The 26,219-nt window shown below is 34.3% G+C and overlaps 1 protein-coding gene across 1 annotated transcript in view; it reads right to left on the reverse strand.

The window, feature by feature from the left end:
• LOC132118647 (probable phospholipid-transporting ATPase IIA) overlaps positions 1-26,219 on the reverse strand; it is a 50,737-nt gene that overhangs the window by 16,066 nt on the left and 8,452 nt on the right. The window contains exons 7-23 of the mRNA XM_059528620.1: positions 24,816-24,910; positions 24,495-24,575; positions 24,324-24,399; positions 23,036-23,112; positions 22,776-22,936; positions 21,825-21,967; positions 19,406-19,548; positions 16,335-16,553; positions 12,330-12,491; positions 10,342-10,434; positions 10,161-10,244; positions 7,094-7,264; positions 6,346-6,444; positions 4,112-4,201; positions 2,832-2,976; positions 1,957-2,021; positions 45-200 (exon numbers count right to left, since the gene is read on the reverse strand). Of these exons, the coding sequence (XP_059384603.1) occupies positions 45-200; positions 1,957-2,021; positions 2,832-2,976; positions 4,112-4,201; positions 6,346-6,444; positions 7,094-7,264; positions 10,161-10,244; positions 10,342-10,434; positions 12,330-12,491; positions 16,335-16,553; positions 19,406-19,548; positions 21,825-21,967; positions 22,776-22,936; positions 23,036-23,112; positions 24,324-24,399; positions 24,495-24,575; positions 24,816-24,910 (2,060 nt within the window). The remainder of the gene's footprint in view (positions 1-44; positions 201-1,956; positions 2,022-2,831; positions 2,977-4,111; positions 4,202-6,345; positions 6,445-7,093; positions 7,265-10,160; positions 10,245-10,341; positions 10,435-12,329; positions 12,492-16,334; positions 16,554-19,405; positions 19,549-21,824; positions 21,968-22,775; positions 22,937-23,035; positions 23,113-24,323; positions 24,400-24,494; positions 24,576-24,815; positions 24,911-26,219) is intronic.

Consider the following 26,219-nt stretch of genomic DNA (forward strand, 5'->3'; position numbering starts at 1 on the left):
TGATTGATGGGCTAATGGTGGATAATTTCTGCAGCAGATGCTACCTGCATGGTGCTGATGCACAGACTCCGGTGGATGACGAACTGGCTGAGCGCGGCGGAGCGTTTGTAGCTGTTTCTGCCGTGGACCATGAGCAGTCTGCCCAAGTGCTTAAACTGAGTGATGGAGAAATCTGCAGCCAGAGACGCCTGCTTCCCTTCCTGCACATGCAGAGAAACAAACAAACAGCTCAGAGCGCTGACACGCAGCTTCTGGACCAGGAGCAACAATGTTTTCTAGATTAAGCCGGCCTATATTAAGCATGTTCGGATCACTGGGAAGTTCAGGAGTGAGTGAGTGAACCAAAACAATGGCCCACGTAACCACATCAAGTCAATCGAGGCTTAAGCCGTGTTAGTCATGAATGACTCAATATCAATTAACCGTCCCATAACGTCTCATTTTGATGACCTGGAAATCTCGCTCGGCCCACCACAACTGGGTCAAGCTGGTTTTGTAGTATTTTAGGTACATTTAGAATCATAAAATGTGTGTTTCTAAACTGGACGTCCACCTCAGGGTGGGATTCCCGAAATCAGACCATTCTGAAATAAACAATGTAGAGTCACTGAAGTTTCTTACTTATTTTGAAATCTTTGGTCAACACAGCTAGGTTTATGAAAAACTATTACATTCTTAGCTGAACTATTTATAGTTGAATAACATGCAATAAAAAAATTAATAAAAATTGAAATATTAAACAAACAATATAGATGCAACAGCTAAGTATATGAGAAACTATTAAATCCCTACTATTTATATAAGATACAATAAAAAGTAGATAAAATAAAACTAAATTAAAAAACTGCATATAAATTAACTGAACACATTAATACGTTTGATATTAAGATGGATGGTTTCAGTCTTGATGAATCAAAACAGCACAAAATATGCAAAAATATTAATTATTATAAGATATGAAATAATTAAAGAAACACCGATAAGGTAAAAAAGAAACTAGCATATCCTGAACCATTTATATACTATAAAATAAAAATCTAGATAAAATAAGACTTAAATGTTAACAATAATTAATAATGATGTTTAATAATAATGTTAATAAAATTTTTAAATAATAATTAAATAAAATCTGCAGATAAATTAATTGAAAACATTAATATTTCTGATATTAGGTTGGATGGTCCTGACTTTGATTATTTAGAACAGCTAGGAATATCAATGACGATTACAAAATAAAAAAAATTAACTGCAGATAAATTAGTTAAACACATATATATATATATTTATATATAAATATACATCTATGTATAATTATTGGTTGATATAGCTAGATATATGAAAAAATAATTCATCCCTAGTTTAACTATTTATATAAAAATAAAATAAAATTATAAAATAAATTAGTACAATAGTATTATGTCTTACAAAACATGGAATTACCATTGTGCACATGCAAAACATTATGGTAATACCACATTATTTTGTACAAAAATAAATAATAATAAGTAAGTATTATATGCAATTTTAAACAAATAAAATGAATTTTTTTTTACTATGGAACATGCCCAAAATCTTTGATAAGACACTAGTATCAAGTACAAAACCCATACTAATGCTATGATACATGTCCATAGTTATACATTGGTATATGCTAATAAAAATATTTAATATTATTAATACTGATATAAAAACCGAGGGTTCAAGTCTTAATCAATACAGTGATGAAAAACTATTAATAAACTAGTTGTTGACTATCTCAGTCGTGGGAAGCTGTAGTGTGTAAACGTTTGAAGAGATTTTACATGAGAACATCGCTGAGCTTTCACTGTCATGAAATGTAAGAAATGTGTGAATCTGTGTAACGCAAGTGTGTTTGACGCAGATGGACAGAAGCCTCCGGAAGAAGGCAGCAGTGTGTTTGACAGGACTGCTGCTCTGGGAAGTGTTAGCTCTTACTTTGCCCTCTACTCCCACGCCACAGTCTGCTTCCTGGATCATGCTGACATCATTTCCTCCGTCCCCTGAGGAAGAGAAAACAGCGAGTGATGAGCCAGAGACAGCTGGTGCGGTGACCCAGATCAAGAGCAGTGCCATATTAGTATCACTGATATTTTTTATTTTGAATTAGATTTTTATTAGTTTTTACTTGCATATTGCATTTTTCTATTCATTTGTTTTAGTTTATTTAGTTGTTATTTTATTACTACTTTTTACTGTATTCAACTTAAAAGTTAATGAAAATGAGACATGATGCATTGGCAGCTAGCTGAAATAAATGTTGTTTTATTGTATTTTAGTTAACATTTAATTTATTTCAAGTAACAGAATTATCTATATATATATATATTTTTTTATATAAAACAAATAAAAAAAAATTATTTTAGCAGTAGTGTATTTTTTTTTATTTAATGCCATGTCAGCAGCTTAGGCTATTTTCATGCCAAAAAAAGTTATATTATACAAGTTTTTTTTACTTAACATAAGATAAAAATTCTAAAACCTTTTCTGGCAATATACTACTACAGTAAATAACTCTTTAAGTGAGTTAACCATAATCACCCCAACAGATGTTATGTCAAATGTCAAGACTAATCATGAAATGGAAAATTAAAATAAAATTTGATCAATATATACTGATGACCATATCAGTATATTGGTATCTGTAAATAGTTATGCTTATTTTTTTTATATATCAGCAATAATCTGAATCGGATGATATTGAAAACTCTAAACTAGGGATCCTCAAATCTGGCTCGTGAGATCCACTTTCCTACAGATTTAGCTCTAACCGTAATCAAACACAGCTGAGCAGGGCCAAGTTGAGTACTCACCCACGGCACAGGTGAGTTTGCCGGTGCGTTCCTGCAGTAGTCGAACGATCTGGGCTTTCTGTGTGGGAGCGCAGCGGCAGCAGACGACAGCCGGACACTGACACGCCAACTCCATAAACTCATACTCATAATACTTCAGACAAACCTGCAACAACAACAAACAGGACTGAGAACAGGCCCTTCACTGAGACATCAGACAGACAAATCAGTACTGAAGGACACAATGACACAAAACCTCCATAAATAAAACCCAAATCAAGCTATTGATCAAACTGGTCATTTACTGAAAATGCAAACATCACGAGACAAAATAATTATACTATTTTTTTTTTTATCTGGATGGAGGTGATTTCACACAAATTACACACATTCAAGACAAATGACAGAAATTTTAACCTATTATAACAGGCATATTTTATACTAATATCTACAGATTTATCAGTATTTAATACTTTATAGACTGTAATTTCTAGCTTCTGTTAACTGTCATTATGCTATGGCTACGTTCTGTGTCATTTGCTGGAACGCCACTTTCTTGTGAATGCGAGTACGACAATTAGTGGAAGCTAGAAATTATGGTTTAATAAGCTTTACATTTGGATTTTCTTACACAACAGCATTGTTTAACTTTAAGAGGCCTTTATTAATCCCCTGGAGCCATGTGGAGCACTTTTTATAATGGATGGACGCACTTTATTGGGCTTCAAAATCTCGACCCCCATTCATTGCCATTATAAAACTTGGAAGAGCCAGGATGTATTTTTGAATATAACTCCAATTCTATTTGTCTGAAAGAAGAAAGTCGAAAAAACATAGGATGGATCAGGGTGAGTCAATCATTGGGTAATTTAAATTTTTAGGTGAACTATCCCTTTAAATTGATCAAAAGTGAGAGGAAAGATGTTAAGATTTCTATTTCAAACAAATGCGGTTCTCTTGAATTTTCTATTATTCTACTAAAAACTTAGCATTATAAGTGATTTCTGACACAGAAGACTGGTGTAATGATAATAAAAATTCAGCTTTATATCACAGAAATAAATTACATTTTACAATATATTCAAATTGTAATAATATTTCACATTATTACTGTTTTTAATGTACTTACTTTTTAATGGTCCGAGTCCAGAGTCACTATATCTGTTTCTTAATTTGTATATTTTATCATAGCACAAGTTGCATGTTTTTATGTTTTATTGATGTGTCTTACACTAACAGTGCGGCTTGGGTCTGTTACAGTGTCAGGGTTTTTGTCAGGCGTACATGCAGGCTTACATTACCTCCAGAGAGTCTCCTGATATCACCAGTGCGCAGTCGTGTTTCCTCCTGAAGGCGTTGAGCTCAAGGTGGGCTTCGCTTCGAGTGGTTACCTGCAACCCATCGGAGTGCTCAGCGTCAGGACTGTTTTTTCGAACACAAGCACACGAGCAGCCACTCGGATAATAATCTCAGAGACACCAGCGGTGAACCACAGCAAGATCTCCAGACTGAGATATTAACTTCAGCTGTCAGTTGTGTGGCAGACCGTGCTAGATTCAACTAGCTATCTGCTTAACCGTCTAAACCGTGAGGTCTACTTCGCCTGCTGTCTGCTAGTTTCACACAGGAAGTTCACTATAACTAACTGTTGTTTTTGTATTTACAGATGGCTTTGGACATAAAGTGTTTGCTCAATATGTTAGATTAAAAGGATAAATGAGTAAACAAACCTTACTCTTATGTTGCATTCAAACCTATATGGCTATCTTCCCACTGTGAACCACTACAAGAGATGTTAGTAAGAATGTTCACGCTGCTCTTTCCTATACGAGAAACACCATACACCTTTGAAACAACATGGTCAGTGAATGATTTTAAGGTGAACTATTCCTTCACAATTTTCCCAAAACCAATTCTGGACACACATATTTCTTGAGCAGCAAATCAGCATGTTAGAATGATTTAAGAAGTATCATGTGACACTCAAGACTGAAGTAAAGGATGCTGAAAATTCAGTTTTGCATCACAGGAATTAACCCCCCAAAGATAATTAAAAAATTCATACAGGGGCATTTTTGCTCTCAAATATGAATTGTAGGGGCATATAACTGCATTCTCAAAGGCTACATCACAAACTATTTCTTTGCGATTAATCTCAAAACATGAACCAAAACCAATTTTGGACACATAAATCCATCCAAAACTCCTCGCCAACAGAGAGGATGTTTTCTAATTTGTGGACGTTCACATAAGAGCAATTCATCTGTCAATTTCAAACACAAGACCTCAATCTGGATGCCATTTGTGTCCAGGAGGAAGTCAATCCAGATGAAGCTATGATCCGCAGGGAACGAGGTGCTTGTTTTCATGTTGTGCCAGTCATTGTCTTCTGTTTCCAGGAACCGCTGCAGTAAGGAAGATTTAACCTTCCTCAGAGCGGCCTATCTTTCTGTGGCAGCACGCCACATGGGAACTCCACAAGAGCTCATAGAGTCACGTTTCACAGAGAAAGGGCACAGGGAGGCTTCAGGAAGCTACTTTCCCTGTCCGGATCGATGAAGTCTACTAAACTCAATCAAGCTTTGGAGCCCATATGTGTTGGAGACATTTGGGTGTGAGACATAATTTATTGAGCTAGTACACTACTGTTCAAAAGTCGCTTTTTAGAGAAATTAATAGTTTTATTCATCGAGGACCCATTAAATGGGTCAAAAAAGTCAGATAAGACATTTCTAATGTTACAAAAGGTTTATTTTACAAATAAATGCTGTTCTTTTGAACTTTCTATTCATCAAAGAATTCTGGAAAAACTTCTGAAAAGTAATTCATGATTTCTGAAGGATCGTGTGACACTGAAGACTGGAGTAATGTTGCTGAACATTCAGCTTTGATCACAGGAATAAATTACATTCTAAAATATATTCGAAAATAGAACACAGTTATTTAAAATGCATTAATATTTCACAATTTTACTGTTTTTCTTTAATCAAATAAGTGCAACCTTGGTGAGCGTAAACATTGGGTAGTGCATATGTCTGACAGATTATGTCTCTATTTTGGTCAAGGAGGTATATAATATCAGTTATTGTTTCCATTCATTTCAATGGCAACCACTCAACTGCCATCTTCGCACATGGGCTCCTGTTTCCAGATTTTTGTTCTCCCAGATGACATCCCGAAACACTGTTTTTCTGATAGCACCAGAATAACAAGCACAGCCCAAACCCTTTACTAGAGTCCATCCAAAAAATACAAGTCTTTTCTCATTAAGCGTCTTGAAAAAAAATGTATACAACACACTAATGAAAGATTTGCAACCCGAAAATAAGCACTGTTCATTTTTTCCTACAGAGACCCTAGAGTTTGTTTAAGGATCTAGAACCTGTTTCTACGTGTCAGAGAGAAAATGGGAAATATTTACTGGTGCAAGAAACCTTACTACTTAACCTCAAGGGGAAATAAATAATTACAGAAGGATAAGATATGACCTATTTAAAAAAAAATGGTTGAAATGTGTAGCCTAGAGAGGACTTACAGGCCTAAACACGTGGATGTCCTGATTGCGGGTCACTAGATGGGCGTTTTTGGCTGTGCAGGTTGCAGTCTCTAATTTGTCCCCAGTCAGCATCCAAACCTGGACAAAGAACAGGTTTAGTTAAATCAGGCTTGACATTGATATACCCAAGCACTCGTGTTAATACGTCAACAAACAACTCATTTTAGAGGCATACAGTGGCTATATACAGTGGTAGAGCATTGCGTTGAAGCGAAAAAGGTTGTGAGTTCGATTCCCAGGGAACACTTTAGGTAAAATAAATAAATAACTAAATAAATGTTAGCCTGAATGCACTGCTTTGGATAAAAGCGTCTGCCAAATGCATAAATGTAAATGCAATATACTTAGAAAAATCATTGGTACAAAGCCAAAAAGTACATGTTTTTACCATATTTACCCCTAAATGGTACATATTAGTATCTTAAAGGTACATATTATTACCTTTTGAAATGGTACCGCATCAGATTTGCAGTGTTGTAGAAATGCAACACTGGTGTCTTTTAGACATTTTAGTTCTCCAAATCAATCATGATGTTATAATGCATTGATAAATCTCATTTGAAATTATTTTAATTTTGAGTTTTTGTCCTCACCAGCTTCAACTGGCAAAAACGTTGCATGTCAAGGCATTTTGATAAACGCTACTATTTTTGGCGCTTTGTGCAGGGTAGCTCCGCCCACAGTGTAATCTCATTTTCTGTGCATGTTTGTGCGTGTCCACACTGACTTTGATGCCAGCGTTGCGCAGTATCTCCAGAGTGGGTCTGACATCGGCCTGTAGCTGGTCCTCGACTCCAGTAAGACACAAGAGCTCCATCTCCATCTCCAGACTCTCTATCACTGTGGCCACCTTAAGGGAACGATCATGAACGCTCAACTTGGCCTGGACGTAGCGAGCCTGCGGCACATGTGAATGACGTTAGACAACATAGGTAATACACATTTATGCTATTTATTTTACATGACATTTAAGGGCAGGTGACAGACTGTACATTAAAATATAACAAAAGTTGGCAAAGTTGCAGAGATTTCTTATTTACTGTATTTGTAATTATTTCATTCAAAATATAGAACAGGAATAATACTATATAAATTTCTCATACATTTTGGCATTTCGGGGATTACACTGCACACAAAACAAATTTCCCATCAAGTAAATAAGGACTGTCGATAAATGAAATAAATAATCAGATGTTTAATTAGAATATATATATTACATATGTGCACTATATTTAAAGATAAATCTAAGCACATAAAAACAGAGAATCACAGTAAATCTAAAAAACATGTTTTTTATTTATTAACAACATTTAATGGTCTACTGAATGAAAGCATAACGGTAATCCCTGTTTATTATTAACATTTGCAAACAAAAAGATTACCAGTACCCTACATTTATTTCAAGATTGGGGTCATAAAGCCCTGCTAATTCGGAAAATCCTCCCTTATTCAATTCAATTCAAGTTTATTTGTACAGCGCTTTTTATGATACAATCATTGCAAAGCAACTTTACAGAAAATTAAGTTTCTACAATATTTAGCATTAGTATCTTATAGTCATTTTCATTCTACAAGCATCTATGGATCTAACAGATGCAATGACACATAATTAATTACATTTGCTCAAGTTTTTCCCCATCTGCTATATCCATGCATCACAGTGATTAGCTAAAATGCATCGAACTCTGATCTCCAAACTGCTCTGTTTTTTTTGTTGTTGTTGCTGGAACCAAAGGAAATCTATCAGACATGTCAAATGAGAAAGCTCAGACTGCTGATACTCCATCGGCAGTCAAATAATCACTGTCAGAATCACACACCCTTGCGATGACCCTTCAATCCGACGTGCCAGGGTGTTGAGTGAAGCCAGAGTGCAGTTTTGAGGGCACGGCCCACAATCGCAGTGAGATAGAAAGCAAACAATGTGTGTGCGAGTCACACAGGAACACACTCTCCCTCTGTGACTCACACACTCGGTGAGTCACTGCCGCCCACCCGCTCACACACAATTACACACTTCAGCTAGGAGAGTGAGAACGTGGGTCTGGGAGAAGAAACAATTCTTTCTCTGTGTGTGTGTGGGCGGGGTAACTTTCGTTTTGGGGGTGTTCCCTGTGGAAAACATATTTCTATTCTGACAATTACTGTTGACGATGGATGGTAGCTAGGAAACCGCTTAATCCGGCTAAATATAGATCAGCACCTGGATATTGTCGTTATAAACATCCAAAGGTCACCCTCTATACCAGCCGTTCTCAGGACCCATGTTTCACACACACACTGAACAAGCAGTACACAATATATCACATTAATCTGTGTAGGAGAAAAATGCTCAATTATTCATCTGACACAGGCTGCAAGGGAACATGGACATATTAACCAAATATTTGTTGTGCATAGTCATATTACTAAGCAACTGTAATATGAAATTGCACCGCAACTGTATTTATGGCCTGTGACCATCGAGAACAAAAGATATATGAAGTGTTTCTCATAAATAACATAACACGGTTAGCTGCATGTTATTATTCAGTATTGTGTTTCATGCTGCCCATGTCTTTTCCCATACTCAGTTACCAATAACTTTAACAGAAGACAGAAACTCATGCAGGTTTGGAACAACTCAAGGGTGAATAAATAATGACAGATTTATCGTGTTTGTGTAAACTATCCCATTAAGAACCACTGGTCTTTATGTCTTAAAAACAAACAAACACATCCACCTCCTCAAATCATTGATGCAAAGAATTAAGGATGTCAATTTATTGTTTTTAATTACAAAAAACCATCAAAATGATTGCAATGAATCTTCCATGCTGTCTTTATCAGAGAAAGTCAACCTTGAATGTAGATCATTTGATTACATTTTTAATTGACTGACAGCTTTTCAAAGCTGAATTATTCTGATGTGAGCTTGATTTATTTGTCATTTGACAGTCAAATAGCTGTCAGGCAGTTGTAACCGTCTGTAAAATGCTGTGTGAAATGTTTTACACAGTTGATGACGTGTAAGTCAGATGTGTGTGTGTGTATGTATATGAATGTGTTGCAAGAATGTGTTAAACTGATGAGACCATTATTTTAATTTGTTATAACATTTCACTATATTAATTTTTTTTCTGTATTTTGATCAAATAAATGCAGCTTAGATGAGCATGAGTTTTCTTAAAAAAAAAAAAAAAACTTTTGAATGGCTATATATATATATTTATTAAAATGTTACAAAATATTTCTAATTCAAATGAATGCCATTCAACTTTCAAATTATCATAAAAAAAAAAAAAAAAAAAACTGAAAGATGGTTTCCACAAAGACATGAAGCAGAACAACTGTTTTCAACATTGAAAATAGCCCGAAATGTTTCTTGAGTAGCAAATCAGCATATTAGAATGATTTCTGTAGGATCATGTGACGCTGAAGTCTATTTTAAATTCTAAATTACATTCTAAAATCTATTCAAATAGAAAACACACATTTCGAATTGCAATAATAATGTACAATATTTATCTTTTTTACCGCATTTTTTTATCTATGCAGCCATGGTGAGCATAAGAGGTTACTTTCAAAAATATCTAAAAGCCCGACCCCAAACCTTTGAATGAAAGTGTAAAATTCTATAGCTGTCCACAATAACTGCTGCATGATGACTCTTCCACATCATTTTCTTTCCATGTTTTTTTTGGGCCAAGTCCTTAAATTCTTCATATTATTAATACACTAATCTATCAGCAATTATTCACCCCAGGATTTTGTTCCACAGCAAACTTTCTAATGACTAAGTGTTGGAAACTCACCTCAAAATCTTGGTATTGTTCTTCCGTTAGGGACTTTTTGGCCACCACTAGCACCCTCAAACCTTCCCTGGCCATATTCCCACACTGATAAAGAAGCAGAAAACAGAAAACAAATTCCTTAAATAAAAGTCACATCACCTATTGGCAGAAGCATGACTTTGATTTGAAATCATGAAATGACCTCCTCCTCAAGCCAGTCGTTGTACTGAACGATACCGGCCATCACCACATCAGCACCCTTCATGTAAAACGTGATCTCTCCTGTGGATTCATCCTAGCAAACAGGAGCAGAATGTATTTTATTATTAAATAACTGATCATTTATGCATAAACACATACGCTGTAACAGATATCAACGATAATCAGATACACCGAGTTAAACAGGAAGAGTTCACAGGTGAGCAGGACAGTCTGTGCTGTTTTTTCCAAGCATTCATTTTGGGTTTCCTTGAATGTTCTTGAAGGTGTTTTTTAAAAGGATTCTGCAGAGGAAACATGGTTTCCTCAAACCCTGATACAGGCCTCAGTCCAGGCCAACAACAATAGCTGCAAACTGGTGTGGGGAGAGTTAGTCATGAAGCCCAGGGCAGGGTCACGACTTTCTCAGATAAAACTCAGTCTAGTCACATCATTTTTGGGCTGATCTTCAATTTTCGCATTGTTTAAAAGGGTAAAGGAACTAAATTTTCACATTTCCTTTATCTGGCATGAATGCCTGTGCAAAACCCACCTTGAAAGAATAACATTTTGGGCATGATTTTCTAGTTTATTATTTTCCAGGAATTAAAATTACGACAACAGACCACATCTTCGGAACAAGCCACATGATTTGAGGTGTCACTGATGCAAATACAAGCAAACAGATGGAATGTGCCTGATGAAGACCTAATGGTTGAAATGTTGTACAAAGGTTTCTTGGAGCAGTTACATCAGTGTGCAGCCTTTTTTTTGTACATATCCCGTTTTTCTTCTGCACCTGAGGCCTTAATGGGTTTATGCAATGTGCACCTTTTTTGTATTTTTGACAAAGCATAAACATTGCAGGACATGTTATGTTCCTAAATGTTGTACCTTTTGAAAATAAAAATAAAAATTATACACACACACACACACACACACACACACACATATATATATATATATATATATATATATATATATATATATATAAAATACAAAAAAATATATATATATATAATATTATATATATATATTTAAGCATAATTAAGCATTGCTTGGTAATTGGTTGAGCTAAATTGTTATTATCTAATTGTGTACTTAAATTGAACAGCTGACAGCTATTCAACCAAATTCATTACATACCTTTCTATCAATGTTATCTGATTATAGGTCTTGTCATATTTTATTAGCATTTTCTAAACTATAGTGAATAATCTGTGATTATATGAGAAATGTTGAAGGCGTCTGAAATGAATTTTGGTTTGACAATGTTCATGTTTTTTTTTCTCCCTAAATTAAATTTTAACAACATTTATGTTTGTTCATAACACTTCATCTAATGTAATTAAATTGAAATGTCCAGTTATGCTCACCAAAATTTACATGCACCAAGATTAATAAATGCTGAAAAAGTATTTTCCACTGTTAGTTCATAATACCCGATACATAGACAAATGTTAACAAATTTACTGTAAAAAAAATTTTTTTATTTATCCACCATTTCTAATTAATAAATGATATCTTGTGTGACAAATTATTTTTTTTAAAGTACAAATGCATAGTTTCTCAATTAATATACGATCAACCTACAATTATACAAAAATAAAAAATGCCAACTACACTGTTAAAATAACTATTCAAAGTAAAATAAAACTAAGATTATTGAAGTAAGTTTTACTAGAAAACACTAATATAGTCTTTCTACTTCAAAATTTCAGACTGAGTTTGTTACTAGCCATTTCTTTGTGACTATGTGAAAATGTGAAAATTCAAAATAAATGTAAATCCTATAAAATTTTTAGTATTGCCATTAAAACTGTAAAAACACATCTATCATAACAAATGCAGTACTGAAAATTCTTCTATTTTAATACACACTTTTTCATGTCATCTCAGACTTTTGGTTCCCTTCTATATGTCAGAAAGGTCATTTTTTAAGTTAATGAAGTTTGGGACCCTTATGTTTCGGTGTCTGGATGTGACACTCACTCGCACTATGATGCCCATGCGCTTGCTCTCGTAGGTAAAGGGGAAAATCTGCAGGATGGAGAAGTTCAGTATTTGTCCACTCGGTGTCCTCAGCTGCATTGAAGACTGATCTCTCCCGACCAGCGTCAGACCCACACTCTCCGTCCACTGAACCAGAGACACCTAGTGCATAAGAGAGAGACCGATCCAAGGAGAAATCACTATATATAAAACCGCTGTGCATTTGCAGAACTCCTGAGTTTCATGAAAAAAAGTCATAAACAAACAGGAAGTAATCAGTCTGGCTTCTTCTCAACGCTCTAAGCAAATTAATTAAACGGGTCATGCTGTTTTCTTTAACAAAAAACAAACTCCAAATCAAACACAGAACTATTGCGTTTTACATCTCGAATGGTTTCCTGCAACTGTTTTATGGATGTGTGGCTCAGAAAATGCAAGTATGCAATGGGCCACCAATTATAAGCGTGTTTTCTTCTGGGAACATGTGAAGATAAAGGCAAACCAGATGCCATCCATTAGTGTGACGCTGAAGGGGGTAATTTCTGGGAGGCAGAAGTTATTGCCCAATAACTTCCAGACCAAGGGTTACAGAGAGATCAAAAAACCCGATTTCATATGCCCTCCCTGACTAGCTGCTAATAACATATCTCACAGTATCCAGATGGGCGGACTGCTGCCTAAAAAACAGCCCTCTCTGTTACAAACCAACAAATGAGGCTTATCCAAACTGTGGAGAAAAAGTGATGCCACTTCAAAGCATTTAGAGCCTTGTATTTGTTTATCCAGACCTATACATTTATTTATTTTTTAATTAAATTTGTTTAAAATAATATTTATTTATTCATTCATTTATATTTTGATAAATGTGGAGTTAAACAATAAAGCAGTAAAATATATATATAAAGTGACGTGACATTCAGCCAAGTATGGTGACCCATACTCAGAATTCGTGTTCTGCATTTAACCCATCCAAAGTGCACATACACAGCAGTGAATACACATACACACACACACACACACATATATATATATTTATATATATATATATATATATATCAGAGCTCACAAAATTGTAAGCCCGACGTCCAATTGTGTCCAATACACCAATCAGGCTACCAAAATGCATCACCACGGGCTATTTTATAAAATTCCTAACTTGATTGACTTGAGTTTTAAAACATTCACGCACATTCGGAGCTAGCACGCTGGTTTCTGCACGCACTCATTCAAAATGTGCACTGAGAGCTGCGTTTCAGACAATGTGCGTACACAGAACTGATTCCTCTTTCACGTATACTTGCTTCTGAATGAACACATACACAAAATTATCTCAAAATAACTGCCTCTGCAAGTATTATCGTAAACAGACGGTTATGTCTTAAGTGAACGTAAACAGTGGAGAAAGAAATCTCCTGTGCATCATTATATTGATTACGTGCATTCGGCCAGCAGCCTATAAATACTTGCTGTTCCGTTAGTGCCACCTGCTGTCAGAAAATGACATTTACAATTCATTCACAAATCTAAAATCTGATAATTCTGTTTTTGCTTCAAATTTTTTAATTATACAAATCCAAATAACATGTATTTAGCATCTTTTTTGGATAGTAATTAAAATGTAGTGGTTGCCTCTGATTTTAAATAGAGCACAGGCAAAGCCTTTGTTTAAATGAGAAGATTCTTTTTAGGTTGTATAGAATTTAATCAGATTTGGGATTTGTTGGGATGTAAGTTAGTGTTATTATTTAACATTTCAATTTCACAAAGGAATATGCTTAATTTTGTCTGAGAATTAATAAAAAGGACACCTTTTAATTTATAATTTGTCTTAAATCTGATTTTGAAAAAAAAAAAAAAATACCAACAGAAGTCTATCAGTAATTAGAAAACAATCCTGCCCCTTGTCAGTGTTTATTATTATAAGCAGGCTTAGTCCAACTGGTGGCCTTTAAAAAGGTGTCTCATTACCAATGTGTCACACAAAAAAACATTTCATGATGGGTAAAAGCAAAGAGCTTTCTCAAACCCTTTGCTACCTTATTGTTGCAAAACATTCGGATAGCATTGGTTACAGAAGGATTTCTATACTTCTGAGTGTTCCAGTGAGTACTGTCGGGGCCAAAAAACTTCATTTCACCATAAACCAGCCACGACCAGCTGCTCCTCACAATATTTATGACAAAGTGGTGAAAAAAATTATCAGAAGAGTTTTCAAAGAGCCAAGGATCAGCTTCAGAAAGATCTAGAATTATGTATGCATGTAAAATTGTTTCAAAGAAAATAACAAGTAATATAGAATATAGTCTGGTCAGATGAGACCAAAATTGTACTATAAAATTATGCCATAACACACACCATGCTTGGGGGTCAAATGGCACTCACCGCACATCACCCCAAAACATTATGGTGTGGCACTGGCAAAATTCATATAATTGAAGAAGGATGAAAAACAGATGAATGGAAAAATGTACCTATCATTCTTGATAAAAAATCTGCTGGCATCTACCAGAATGATGAAGATAAAAGGAGGGAGCACATTCCAGCGAGACAATGATCCCAAACCCAGGCAAGGGAAAAAAAAATTGTATTTATTGTTTTCTTTGTATGTATGGATTACTTGGCTTGTTACAGATATCTGGTGAAAATTTCATGTCAACAGCACTTTTAGAAATTTATTTACGAAGAAAAATGGTGACTGTAAATGGTGAAATATATATACCCTTTAATATCAGTTTAAACCCATGGCCAGAGAAGCAACAATCGTCTGTAAAACAATACCAGATCAGTGCGTCATGTCTTTCCGACAAATGTGGAGGTTCTGCGATAGAACATGTATATGCATTGAGTCAGCATCTCTGTGAACACATTCAGTCAGTGTGGTGGCGTGCAGTGGTTAAAACCAAACCAGTAATGATGCGATTGCTGCCTACATAACCACAGCATGGGTCAATTGATTACTGCATGCGTCACTCGCTCCTGGCCCGACTGATCTGGGTTTGGTGCCCAGAAATGATCAAATATGAGACAGCACATCTGCAGAAGTGAATCTGCCAAATGCTCGACTCATCATTCGGGAATAATCTAATACATGGCCAGGGGATGATGAAATATGTGGCAACTCACAACTTATTAATTTAAAGTGAAATTAAGGATAGCTTCAGTGATTCACACCCATTTCATTCAGCAATTTACTAAATGATTTTACAAATTTATGTTCGTTTAAAATCACTGGAATAGAATGTCACAAGACTTAGATTTTTTCTTCAAATACATTTTTCTAACCATTTTCAACTCATGAAATTTATTTTACTCATCAATCAAATGTTCACGTATTTATTTCATTTAAATGCTTATGTTTTATGAATTTATAAGTCTAATTTTTTTTCTTATGTTCATGTACATTTCTGTATTTGTAAATTCCCTGGTTTTATAAATGCTTTTAATTTTTTTTTTATATATGAATGAATTTTTATGAATTTTTTTGTGTGTAGATCATTGGAAAAAACATGTACGGTAAATTGTCACAGAATTTTTTATCTTAAATTTGTCTACTCATGTTTTATAAATGTTATTTAATTTTTTTTAATTATTCAAATATTCATGTATTTAATTAATTTAAATGCTCATGTTTTATTAGTGTCAAGTATTTAAATTATCATTGTATTTAAAAAAAAGTAATGTAATTCAAAATGTTTTATATTTTTAAATCTATTAAAAAATACTTAAAATGAACTGAATTGATCAAAAGTGACAAAGACTTTAATAATGTTACAAAAGATTTCTATTTCAAACAAATTCTGACAATTTTTTTCGGAATTCTTTAAAGAATCGTTTTTTTTTTTTACTTTCTGTTCTTCAAAGAATTAAACAAATATGAATACATTTAATATATTTATTTAAATTAATATATTGGATTAAAATATGTATTTGTTCTGAAACTAGCATTATTTATAAATAAATAAATAAATACATACATTGATTTGAGAGTGAATAAGACTGTGGTACCTCATCGGGACTGGAGGCCTGGTAAACCCTGCATGTGTCTTCATAGTGCATCTCAGCTTCTGCCTGATCCGTCACACCGTTGGACTCGTACACGGGGGTCACGTTGTGCACCAGTGCGATGGCCTTCACTGCCTCGTGCACTCGACTGCTGATGGTCTTCCTCACTTTGCCGGCGCCCGGAGCACGAGAGGCCTGCAGGTCCTGAGGAGGCAGTGGAGATCAGATTCAACATGACTGTCTCTAACATTTAAGCAAAAATGACACTAAAGCAATCATCATGAGTAATTTGTTAAATGTAACAGTTATCTCCTGTAAGTAATCTAGTAATCTCCTGCTTAGTGACTGAAACCATTATTGAAGTTAGACAAATTTATTTTATAATTACAACATGGTTAAAAAGTTTGGGGTCATTCATGTTTTTTTAAATAGTTTTATTCAGCAAGGATGCATTAAATTGATCAAAAGTGATGTTTACAATCTTACAATAGATTTCTATTTCATTGCCATTCTATTAAACTTTTTATTAATCAAAGAATCACATTTTCCTTAAAAATATGTTTTAGCATATACAACTGTTTTCAACAATGATAATAATTAGAAATGCTTCTTGAGCAGCAAATCAGTATATAAGAATAATTTCTGAAGGATCATGTGACGCTGAAGACTGGGTTATGAAAATTCAGCATTGATCACAGAAATAAAATACATCTTAAAATATATTCACGTAAAAATATTTCACAATATTACGTTTTTTTTTTTTTTTAATATATAAATGACTTCCAAATGACTCTTTTCAGTTACTGAACAAAATCTGAGTAAAATTACAGTAAATAAAACAGTGATTTCTCTCAACTCATTCACTATCTTAGGTTAAATGTCTCCACTAAGCTTGCCACAATGCACTCTGGGATAGCTTTATCCAGGGTTCGAAATGATTTAGGACTAAAGAAACACTAGGCGGGAGGTGCCGAAAAGCGCGCTGTTTTTGCATCCCTGATATCTACAATTGCCCCCAATTATGTTATCACATAAGCACAATTTACCCTTGAAAAAAGTCGGTGATCTTTTTTTTTCCTCTTTTTCTTTCCATGTGCAGGATTCCAAATTAAGTAAAAAAATATTAGCTTCTTTACCAAGCTCTCATGTACATTCATGCTCATATCACATTCACTTTAATCAACTCACAGACTTTAATTAATTCCTGGTTATCTTTCGTAATCACTGACTGGACAAGTAACGTTAGGTTGTTAAGCTAGCTTTGAATAACTAGTCTAGCTGCTCGTTCTGCTGTTAGCTGGCAGATCATTTGGCTTCATACACATAAGTTACAGCTAGCAAGAAACGTTGACAAACATACTCTTCTAATCATTACACTGGGTATCTAGTTAATGCAACTTTTGATATAGGAACTCGAAGTCCTAATATTTTACTATAAGCAATTATGGAGGAGATATAAACACAATTGAAGCACTTACAGGATTTTCATTCAGGATTTAACTCTTTGTGATGTCTCGTTTTGCCGTGTTCATCTAGTACGTGTCTGCGGGAGCACCACAACAACAATCTGTGATGCTGAACTCACATTTAGCTAATAGCTGCCCTGATTGCTGCCTCTCGCTAGGAAATAAATTAATTACTGTTATAAATACAAAACGTCACTAAAACCTATAATTTTCACAAGAATTTTTTATGTTAAAATATATTTGTTGGGGACCCCCCAAAATCCAAAAATGAATTCTTATGGGGGGTCCCTAATGACTTATGGAGGGTCCGGGACCCCCCCAGACCCCCCTCATTTCGAACCCTGGCTTTATCCATAAATGATGCCAAATATTAAAAAAATAAGGAATATCAAACATGTATAAAAAAAATTATTATTCTTTACACATAAAACTATTTTAGTGTAAAGACAATACATAGTGCACATATAAAATGCATTCTCATTATTTTGACTCTTAATGACCAAATTTGAAGCTAAATGAGCACTTCAGGTTAAAAAATGATATATATATATATATATATATATATATATATATATGATATAATATTCATGTCCCTGATTGCCAATATCCTGAAAAAGGACTCATAAATGCTCCCAGATGTGTTATGTATATATATGAACAATTACCCTCTGCACTGAGCTACTATTTATAGAGCGCACAATTCTAGGGCTAATGAGAGAGTTTGTAAGTTCGTATATAAGCTATTGAGAGGCCGGAGTACTTGTAACCCTGGTTTCCTGCCTCAGTGACCTCTGGTGTCAAACGGACAAAACATATCAGTGAGAGGTAAAAGGGACTCATTTTACAAGGACTTCACTCTGTTTGCTGGACAAAAGCTGAACAATTGTGCTTTGTGGAGGCTTTTCTAAACAGGAAGGTTATACAGTGGTGGGTGTATGACCAAAATCATATAATCACAGATAAATCTAATCTACATAAATGATATGCTATATTTCTACATTTATGCTTCTTGCAGATGCTTTTATCCAAAGCAATTTACATTGCATTCAAACTACACATTTTATCAGTTCATACATTCCCTGGGAATCGAACCTGTGTCCTTGGTGCTGTTAACGCCATGCACAATACAGTTATATTTAGGCTTCAAATTTTGGCTTAAATTTAATTGTTTTTCATTAGACTAAAAAAAAAAAAAAAGATTCTTTATTAAGAGAACTGGTTCTTTTCAAATGTTTTTTTTTATTATCTAGGTTTGCGGTGTTTGTTTGTTTTGCTTGTTTTTGTAACGCACAACAATTTTACCAACATTTTTAGATTATATATATTAATGACAAAAATAATGTAGAAACCAAAATAAAATTATTATTATTATTATTATATAATGCAAACTATAAAATCATATAGTGTGTATGTATACACACACACACACACACACATATACATATACTACTGCAATATTTCATATATAGTAAAATTATATAATTACAAAGATGGTTAAAGTATGCTGCATTATTGTACCTTTGCACAAATTACATATGCATTGTGATACTTTGCCCAAAAACTGGGTGTACATGAATTAGATGCAAAATATGGATGCAAGCATGCTCAGTTTCCCATGCAAGGAATTCTGGGAAATACCTGAGTGTAAGCACTGAACACATGACTCTGCACTTCATCCATGGAGTCCATCCCATACGCCACGGTTCCAAGATGGAGTCGTCTGAACACCATCTCATTCTGAGTGAGAGTCCCTGTCAAAAGCATTACATTAGTGAAGGTTGAGCCATCCTGCCTAAACAAACAGATCTGCTTATATGATTATGATTAACGTTTTTGCAGACGTTTTTAGTAACATTTAGTGTTGTTTTTAACTGAATCTAAATTTATTAAACATAACTTTCAATATTTGAAATAAAGCTAAAATATAATAAAACATAAAAAACTAAACTTCAAGATATATTAGAAATGTATACAATATAGGTTTAAGTTGAAATACTAACATTTCTAAATACCAGATAAAAAAAATAAAGATAAACCAAAATATTCAAAAAAAACATCAAAATGACAAATGCACAAAGCAAAATGAATAAAACCTACAATGAAATTAAAAAGAAAACTTAAAAATGTAAAATAACTAAATTAAAACTAATAAATTATTCATAAATTAAATAAAAGTATATAGATAATACTAAAATAACAAATAAAATAAAAGGAATCCTACCAAATAAAATAAGATCAAAAGTCTAGATCAAGATCACAACAGCGTAATTGTAGTTAACTAAAACAAACCATTAAAAAAACATTTTAGTTACATGATGAAAATAAAAGTTAAAAATAAACAGTAAAATAAACGGAGTAACGGACTTACTGAAATAACAAACTTTAAAAACAAACTTCTAGGCAACATTTAGGAAACATTTCTTATTTTATATGAATTAAACTTAAGTACTAAAGAACTAAAACGGACATAACATTTTTTATAAAACTATACAGACATTAAAAAAAGCAAAAACACCTAAAATGACAAAAAAAACTTTAATTAAAATTTTAAGAAAAAAAAAAAAAACTGTTCAAAATATTAATAAAACTGTAATAGTATCTCAATTACACTAAAATAACACTGGGTTCCAATGGTTGTAGACCTTCTTGCGAATACACCACAACATGTTTTGGCTGTAAAATCTAGTTACAGCAATTATCTAATCAACTATTTTTAATCAGTAGGCAGTATACAGTACATACTTTACAGTATGCAATACACTAGTATTCGAATTCAAACATAGCCAATAAAATAGAAATATCTGTGAAAGGAACCAACAGCCTCTAACGACCTCCCCTGATCGACATGCACTTCCTAGAACCAAAAACCTCAAACTAAATAATATAAACACTAATGGCTTGTTAATGACAAAGAGCCTCGGGTTCGTTTCCTGACACCTCTCGTGTCGGCTGCTCTTAAACAGAGCCTCTCGGTAGTATTTCAGTCAGGCGTCGCTGGTCTACCCCTTACATTACGATGACCTCTGACCTCCTTTATTAACTGGCTTGGTCAAGCTACATCAGCGTCCGTGTGGGAAACAGGCTGTAATTTTACAGGCGGTCGAATGCATAAATTTGAAGGGTAGCGCTGGATGAGTGTGTGCAGTAAGTGTGTGAGGATGAGAACCTTCAGCTCGTCTCTGATTTAAGGCTGTAATAAGTGGCATGTCTGCGCTCTCGGCACACAAGTTTAAGCCCCATGGTAAGAGCCTCCGCTACTGGGAGAAACTATATAAAACACTTCAACACTATCAACTCTCACGCATCAGCACAGTGCTCTCATTTCTGGTTTGGTTCTCATTCAAAAGCCCTTTGCATTAAGGAGCATAAATTTAACTGTCAAAGCAATGACTTCCTTTTACCTTTTCTCCCGAGTCGCATAAAAATGTTCATTTTTACAATTAACTTCCCCTTATATAAAGTTAACTAGACTTTTTTTAAAGAAAATATATGAGTGGTGATTGGGTCTGTTGTGATGTGGTTGCTAGGGTTCTGCTAATAAACAATATTAAAGCAATATATTAAACCTATAATTGTTACAATCCAACCAAATATTTCCCACAGTATATTCTACATGATCCTTTGGAAATCATTCTAATATAGTGATTTGCTGCTTAAGAAACATTTCTGATTAATATCAATGTTGAAAACAGCTTTTCATATTTTCTTGTAAACAGTGATTAATTTTGCAGGATTATCTTGATGAATAAAAACTTCCACAGGAACAGCATTTATTTGAAATAAGATTTTTTTTTGGTAACATTATAAATGTCTTTACTGTCACTTTTGATCAATTTAATGCATCTTTGCTGAATGAAAATATTAATTAATTACAAAACAATAAACAAAAACGGACCCCAAACTTGGAGCATACTTTGTAACTGAAGTTAAATATGTAAAAAATCCAACTAAAATCTGTCCCCTTTTGTCACTTCGTTAGCAAAAACGCAGATTTTACACAAGCTTTTACAGTTAAATGAAATCATACCAGTTTTGTCTGTGAGCAGATAAGAGATCCGGCCCAGCTGCTCTGGGAAGGTACTGGCTCGGACTACGGTCCCAGGGATTTTAGAGTCCTTCTTGATCATCCAACTGAATACCATTTTGCCCATGTCCAAATTCACACGCAAACTGAAAATAAAGCAAAATAAGTGCTAGACATTAAGGATGCACCAATACTAAATTTCTCTGCCAATACTGATTATTCAGAATAATCAATTATTCAGGATAACATCTGCCTATACCGATAATTTATCGGTATATTTACCGATATATATCTCTCCCTACTAAATTAAATTAAATTTATGCATTTAGCAGACGCTTTTATCCAAAGCGACATACATTGCATTCAGGCTAACAATTTTTCTCCTACTAATGCTGTAAGCTATACAGGGAGCCTTCTCATTTGGTACATTACTATAGTATTTGAGGTTAAAATTAACAATAGTGCACAAACTACTATATTTCACTGCTTTAACTGATTTATTGTCAGATATAATAATTACACTCAAAACTGAATTTGTATACAACTCAAGTGCACATAAGGTTGTTTTTATAATAACATAATTATTGATTGACAGCATATAATTGGCCCTAATCACTGACTGTTTTTAAACAATTGGCTGATGGCCGATAATGCATCTGCTTTATATCAGCTGATACAAAACATTGGAGCATCCCATTATTGGCTTTTCAGCCACTTTTAGGAGAGAGTACTAGACGTTATACAGGAATGGGATCAAGAAATCTTGCAAGCATTTGAAACTCTTGCCCTATATTAATTACAATTTGTACAATTTGGTAGTCATAAAATGCCCAATGTCAATAGATTGATCATTTAAGCATTACTGGAAATTCAGAATGAGATATATCAAAGTATGATCTTAAAATTATTGACAGCAATAGACTTTATCAACATATTGTGGAGAATAACTCCTACCTGATGGGGACGATGTTGGAGAAGAGCAGAAGGAAGCGGAAGATCTGAAGATACCAGCGTCCAGCGAAGTGCTGCAGGGCCACCATGACCAGAGACACCACCACCAGAGCACCAAACAGGATCTTAGTCAGACAGTTCACTTCCAGGTCAAACAGGCCGATCTGTAACAGCACATCACAAACAGTAGAAGTGTGACACAGATGTCAAAGTTTTGGACTTGGTCTAAATTTATGTAGACTTTAGGATACTGCTCTTTTTACCTTGTGTCTTGGGTTGGAGGTGTTCATTACACTGCGCAGCTCTTTACCGGTGTAAATCACCACCCCGACCACTGTGCCTTGGATTAGAGAACAAAACATTTATGAGGAATATCTAACAAGCTTTTCTCAGCTGTAAAAATGGAATGGTGCTGTTTCCCACATTATAAGATGGTTGTGAAGCATTAAAGGGTTAGTTCACCCGAAATGAAAATTAGGCCACAAATTAATCATCCTAGGTGGATATGACTTTCTTCTTTCAGACGAATCCAGTCGGAGTTATATTAAACATTTCAAGCTGTTTAATGGCACTTAGAGGGTGTTGCAGTGCTTCAGTCCAGAAGAAGTGAAATAAAAAGCGCCCATCCTTAATAAAAAGTGTCTCACACAACTCCAGGGGGCGAACAAAGATCTCCTGTAGTGAATCAATGCATTTTTGTAAGAAACCATATTTAAAATGTAATAATCACTTGAATCTAGCTTGCACTCACTGTTGTAAATGGAAGCAGCTCTGGGCGGATGACATTGAGGGCGAGTTATTCATGGGCTTATTTTCATTTTTGAGAGATCTAGCTGTTTAAGTCACTTTGAGTCTGACTAGGATTTTGCAGGACCTTTTTTAGCAGCCGAAAATGGCTGAATTTTCCTCAGCTTTTCTCAAAAAACACAGAAATATTTGCAGCATTTTTTTGTTGATGCTTCAATGAAAACCCACCAATAGTCATGATGTAGTTTATGTAGTTAGTGTCAGTGACAGTAAAAGTACAACTGTAAACATTTTTGTGCATAATCTCTGAAATTGTGGTTCTGGTCCCTCATGTACATGACAATTGAGACATATACACACACACACACACACACACACACTTATAATTCTGCTCTAATGAAAACACATATTTGTGTTCCCGATTATATAATTTACATTTTCAATGTAATAATGATTCATGTTTCTCAATTTCAAAATTCTATCATTGCCCATTGTTTTTAAAATCATTTTTTGTTGTGTTATAAGTGATTGCATTCACTTGAAATATAAAAAATGCATGTCCAGGAAATTAATGTACTTATTGGGATCAAAACAACTGGTGAATCTATTCATATTAATTTAATCAACTACATTCATTATTACATTTTGTAGTTTAATAGTATCATTAAACAAATCAAATAAGACAGTAATGCAAGCTTCTGCAAACAATGCATAGTTCACTTGGAGTTCCATTAAAATCTGTGATTGATATATATTATTTATTAATATTTTTCTGTTTGTTAGACATAACTTTCTGCTCTTTACCAGAAGCAATGACAGTGCTCGCCCACAGAGTGTTCTCGATGCTCAAACTTTCATTAACTGGAGGGTCTCCATCTTCCTGTCAGATGCAAAACAAAAAACACATCACGCATTGAGGGATTTGTCAGTTCTCAAACAACACCTCTTCTGACGAGCGATGAGATGTGCACTCACTCTAGTGAAGGTACCGATGAAGTTATGGATGTCAATGTTCGGTTCTTCAGCATAAATAAATGATCTGATCTGCAGTAGATCCTGAGGAAATAAGAGAAATCAACTTCTTTAAGCCGTTTATCTCAACATGAAATAGCATTTAAAACCAATTTAACTTCCATGATAAACATTTGTTAGGTATGTGTAACACTTATCTTTGACTGTAATTGTGAACTAGCTAAAGATCAGATCTTACTGTGTGATGAATTCATGCAAAAATCCAAGAAAATCCAATGCTCTTTTATGACTTTTAATAAGAAAGGAATCATGGACTAAACTCACAGCAGCGGTAGGAAGTCTCTGTGTACAGGCCACAGGGAGGCGCAGTTTCCAATCAGTTTCTCCGTCCAACTGATCAGTCCTCAGAAAACAGGAGCCTTTATGATGTAAAAGCAGGAAAAAAAATAACATTTTAAATATTTTAGGATATATAAAAGTGAGTTTGATATCCCTAATCATTGTTTCTGGAGACATTTTACACAGAACATTTTATTGTAATGTCTTTCTGGTGAACTCCAGAGGGCAGTGTGACTCAAAAAGACACGTTTCTGTTTTACTGAATAGCTTATATAGTACTTTTACCGACCCACCGCATGCATAATATAATGAAATTACTTTGGCAAACTCATCAAATGTGTTCTCCAGCCAAACTGAAGTGCTAGTCATGCAGAGGACTCCAGTAAGCCTAAAGCTAGTGCTACCATTAGAGCGTGTCACCCACCCAGCCCCCACTCATTTAAAGACATGTTACTCTGCCATTCAACCCTGGACTCTTAATAATTGCCTAATGGTGTCCATCTGCGGGGCAGATAACAATGCTTCCCTTCCCGTAACACTAACACATCAAGCACTACTGGCAACTTCCACCCCCCCCCCCCCCCCCCAACAAAAAAAAGAAATCTCAGCCAGGCGGAATTCCAGTTCATTGAATCTATTTAGACCAATTAGTAGCTACTCATTATTCCAAAACGGAGACTAAAAAGTTGTTTATGAGAGTTTTTATCTTAGCAACAAAACTAAATATTAAAGCTTGACCCGGATTTGCTTATTCAGATGAATCGTTGTCTTTTTTCGTTCCTGATGGCACTTTAAATTTGTTTGCAGTGTCTCATCTTTAAATTTTTAGCTACTTTGCATGCCTTGATTTTCCTTCTGGCTACCCTGAAATTTGAAAGACAAAAATATTGTCATTCAAGGTCGCATCAGTCTCTCAACACAGGATCTACTGTGAGGTGACCAGATTTCTAGTTCAAAAGTCAAACAAGGGCAAATACACTAGTTTTGTGATTATGGTAAATGTAGTACAGTGATGAAGTATGAAACACCATACTCTAAATTATATTTAATCATCAGCACGCTCATGAAATGATGTCTGTCGAGAATGATGTCAAAATAAATTTGTAATATGTTAATCTAAATAATTAATGCACACTGGTAACATTTAAATTTAACATTTACATTTTAGAAACTGGTAAGTAATAACTATGTGGCCTTTTTTGCTATGTAATTATAAAACAATATTAAAATATACAAATAATATAAAGTTTGTTTGTGATTGTTTTTTTTTGTCTAAACTAAAAATAAAGATGAAAATGAAACTGGTATGAAATAACTATGGGGCTTTTTTTAAATATGAATATAAATAAATATTATATAAATATGAAAATATGCTCTGTCCTTAAAGTC

Source organism: Carassius carassius, chromosome 37 (genome assembly GCF_963082965.1).
Source record: "Carassius carassius chromosome 37, fCarCar2.1, whole genome shotgun sequence".
Classification (NCBI taxonomy): Eukaryota; Metazoa; Chordata; class Actinopteri; order Cypriniformes; family Cyprinidae; genus Carassius; species Carassius carassius.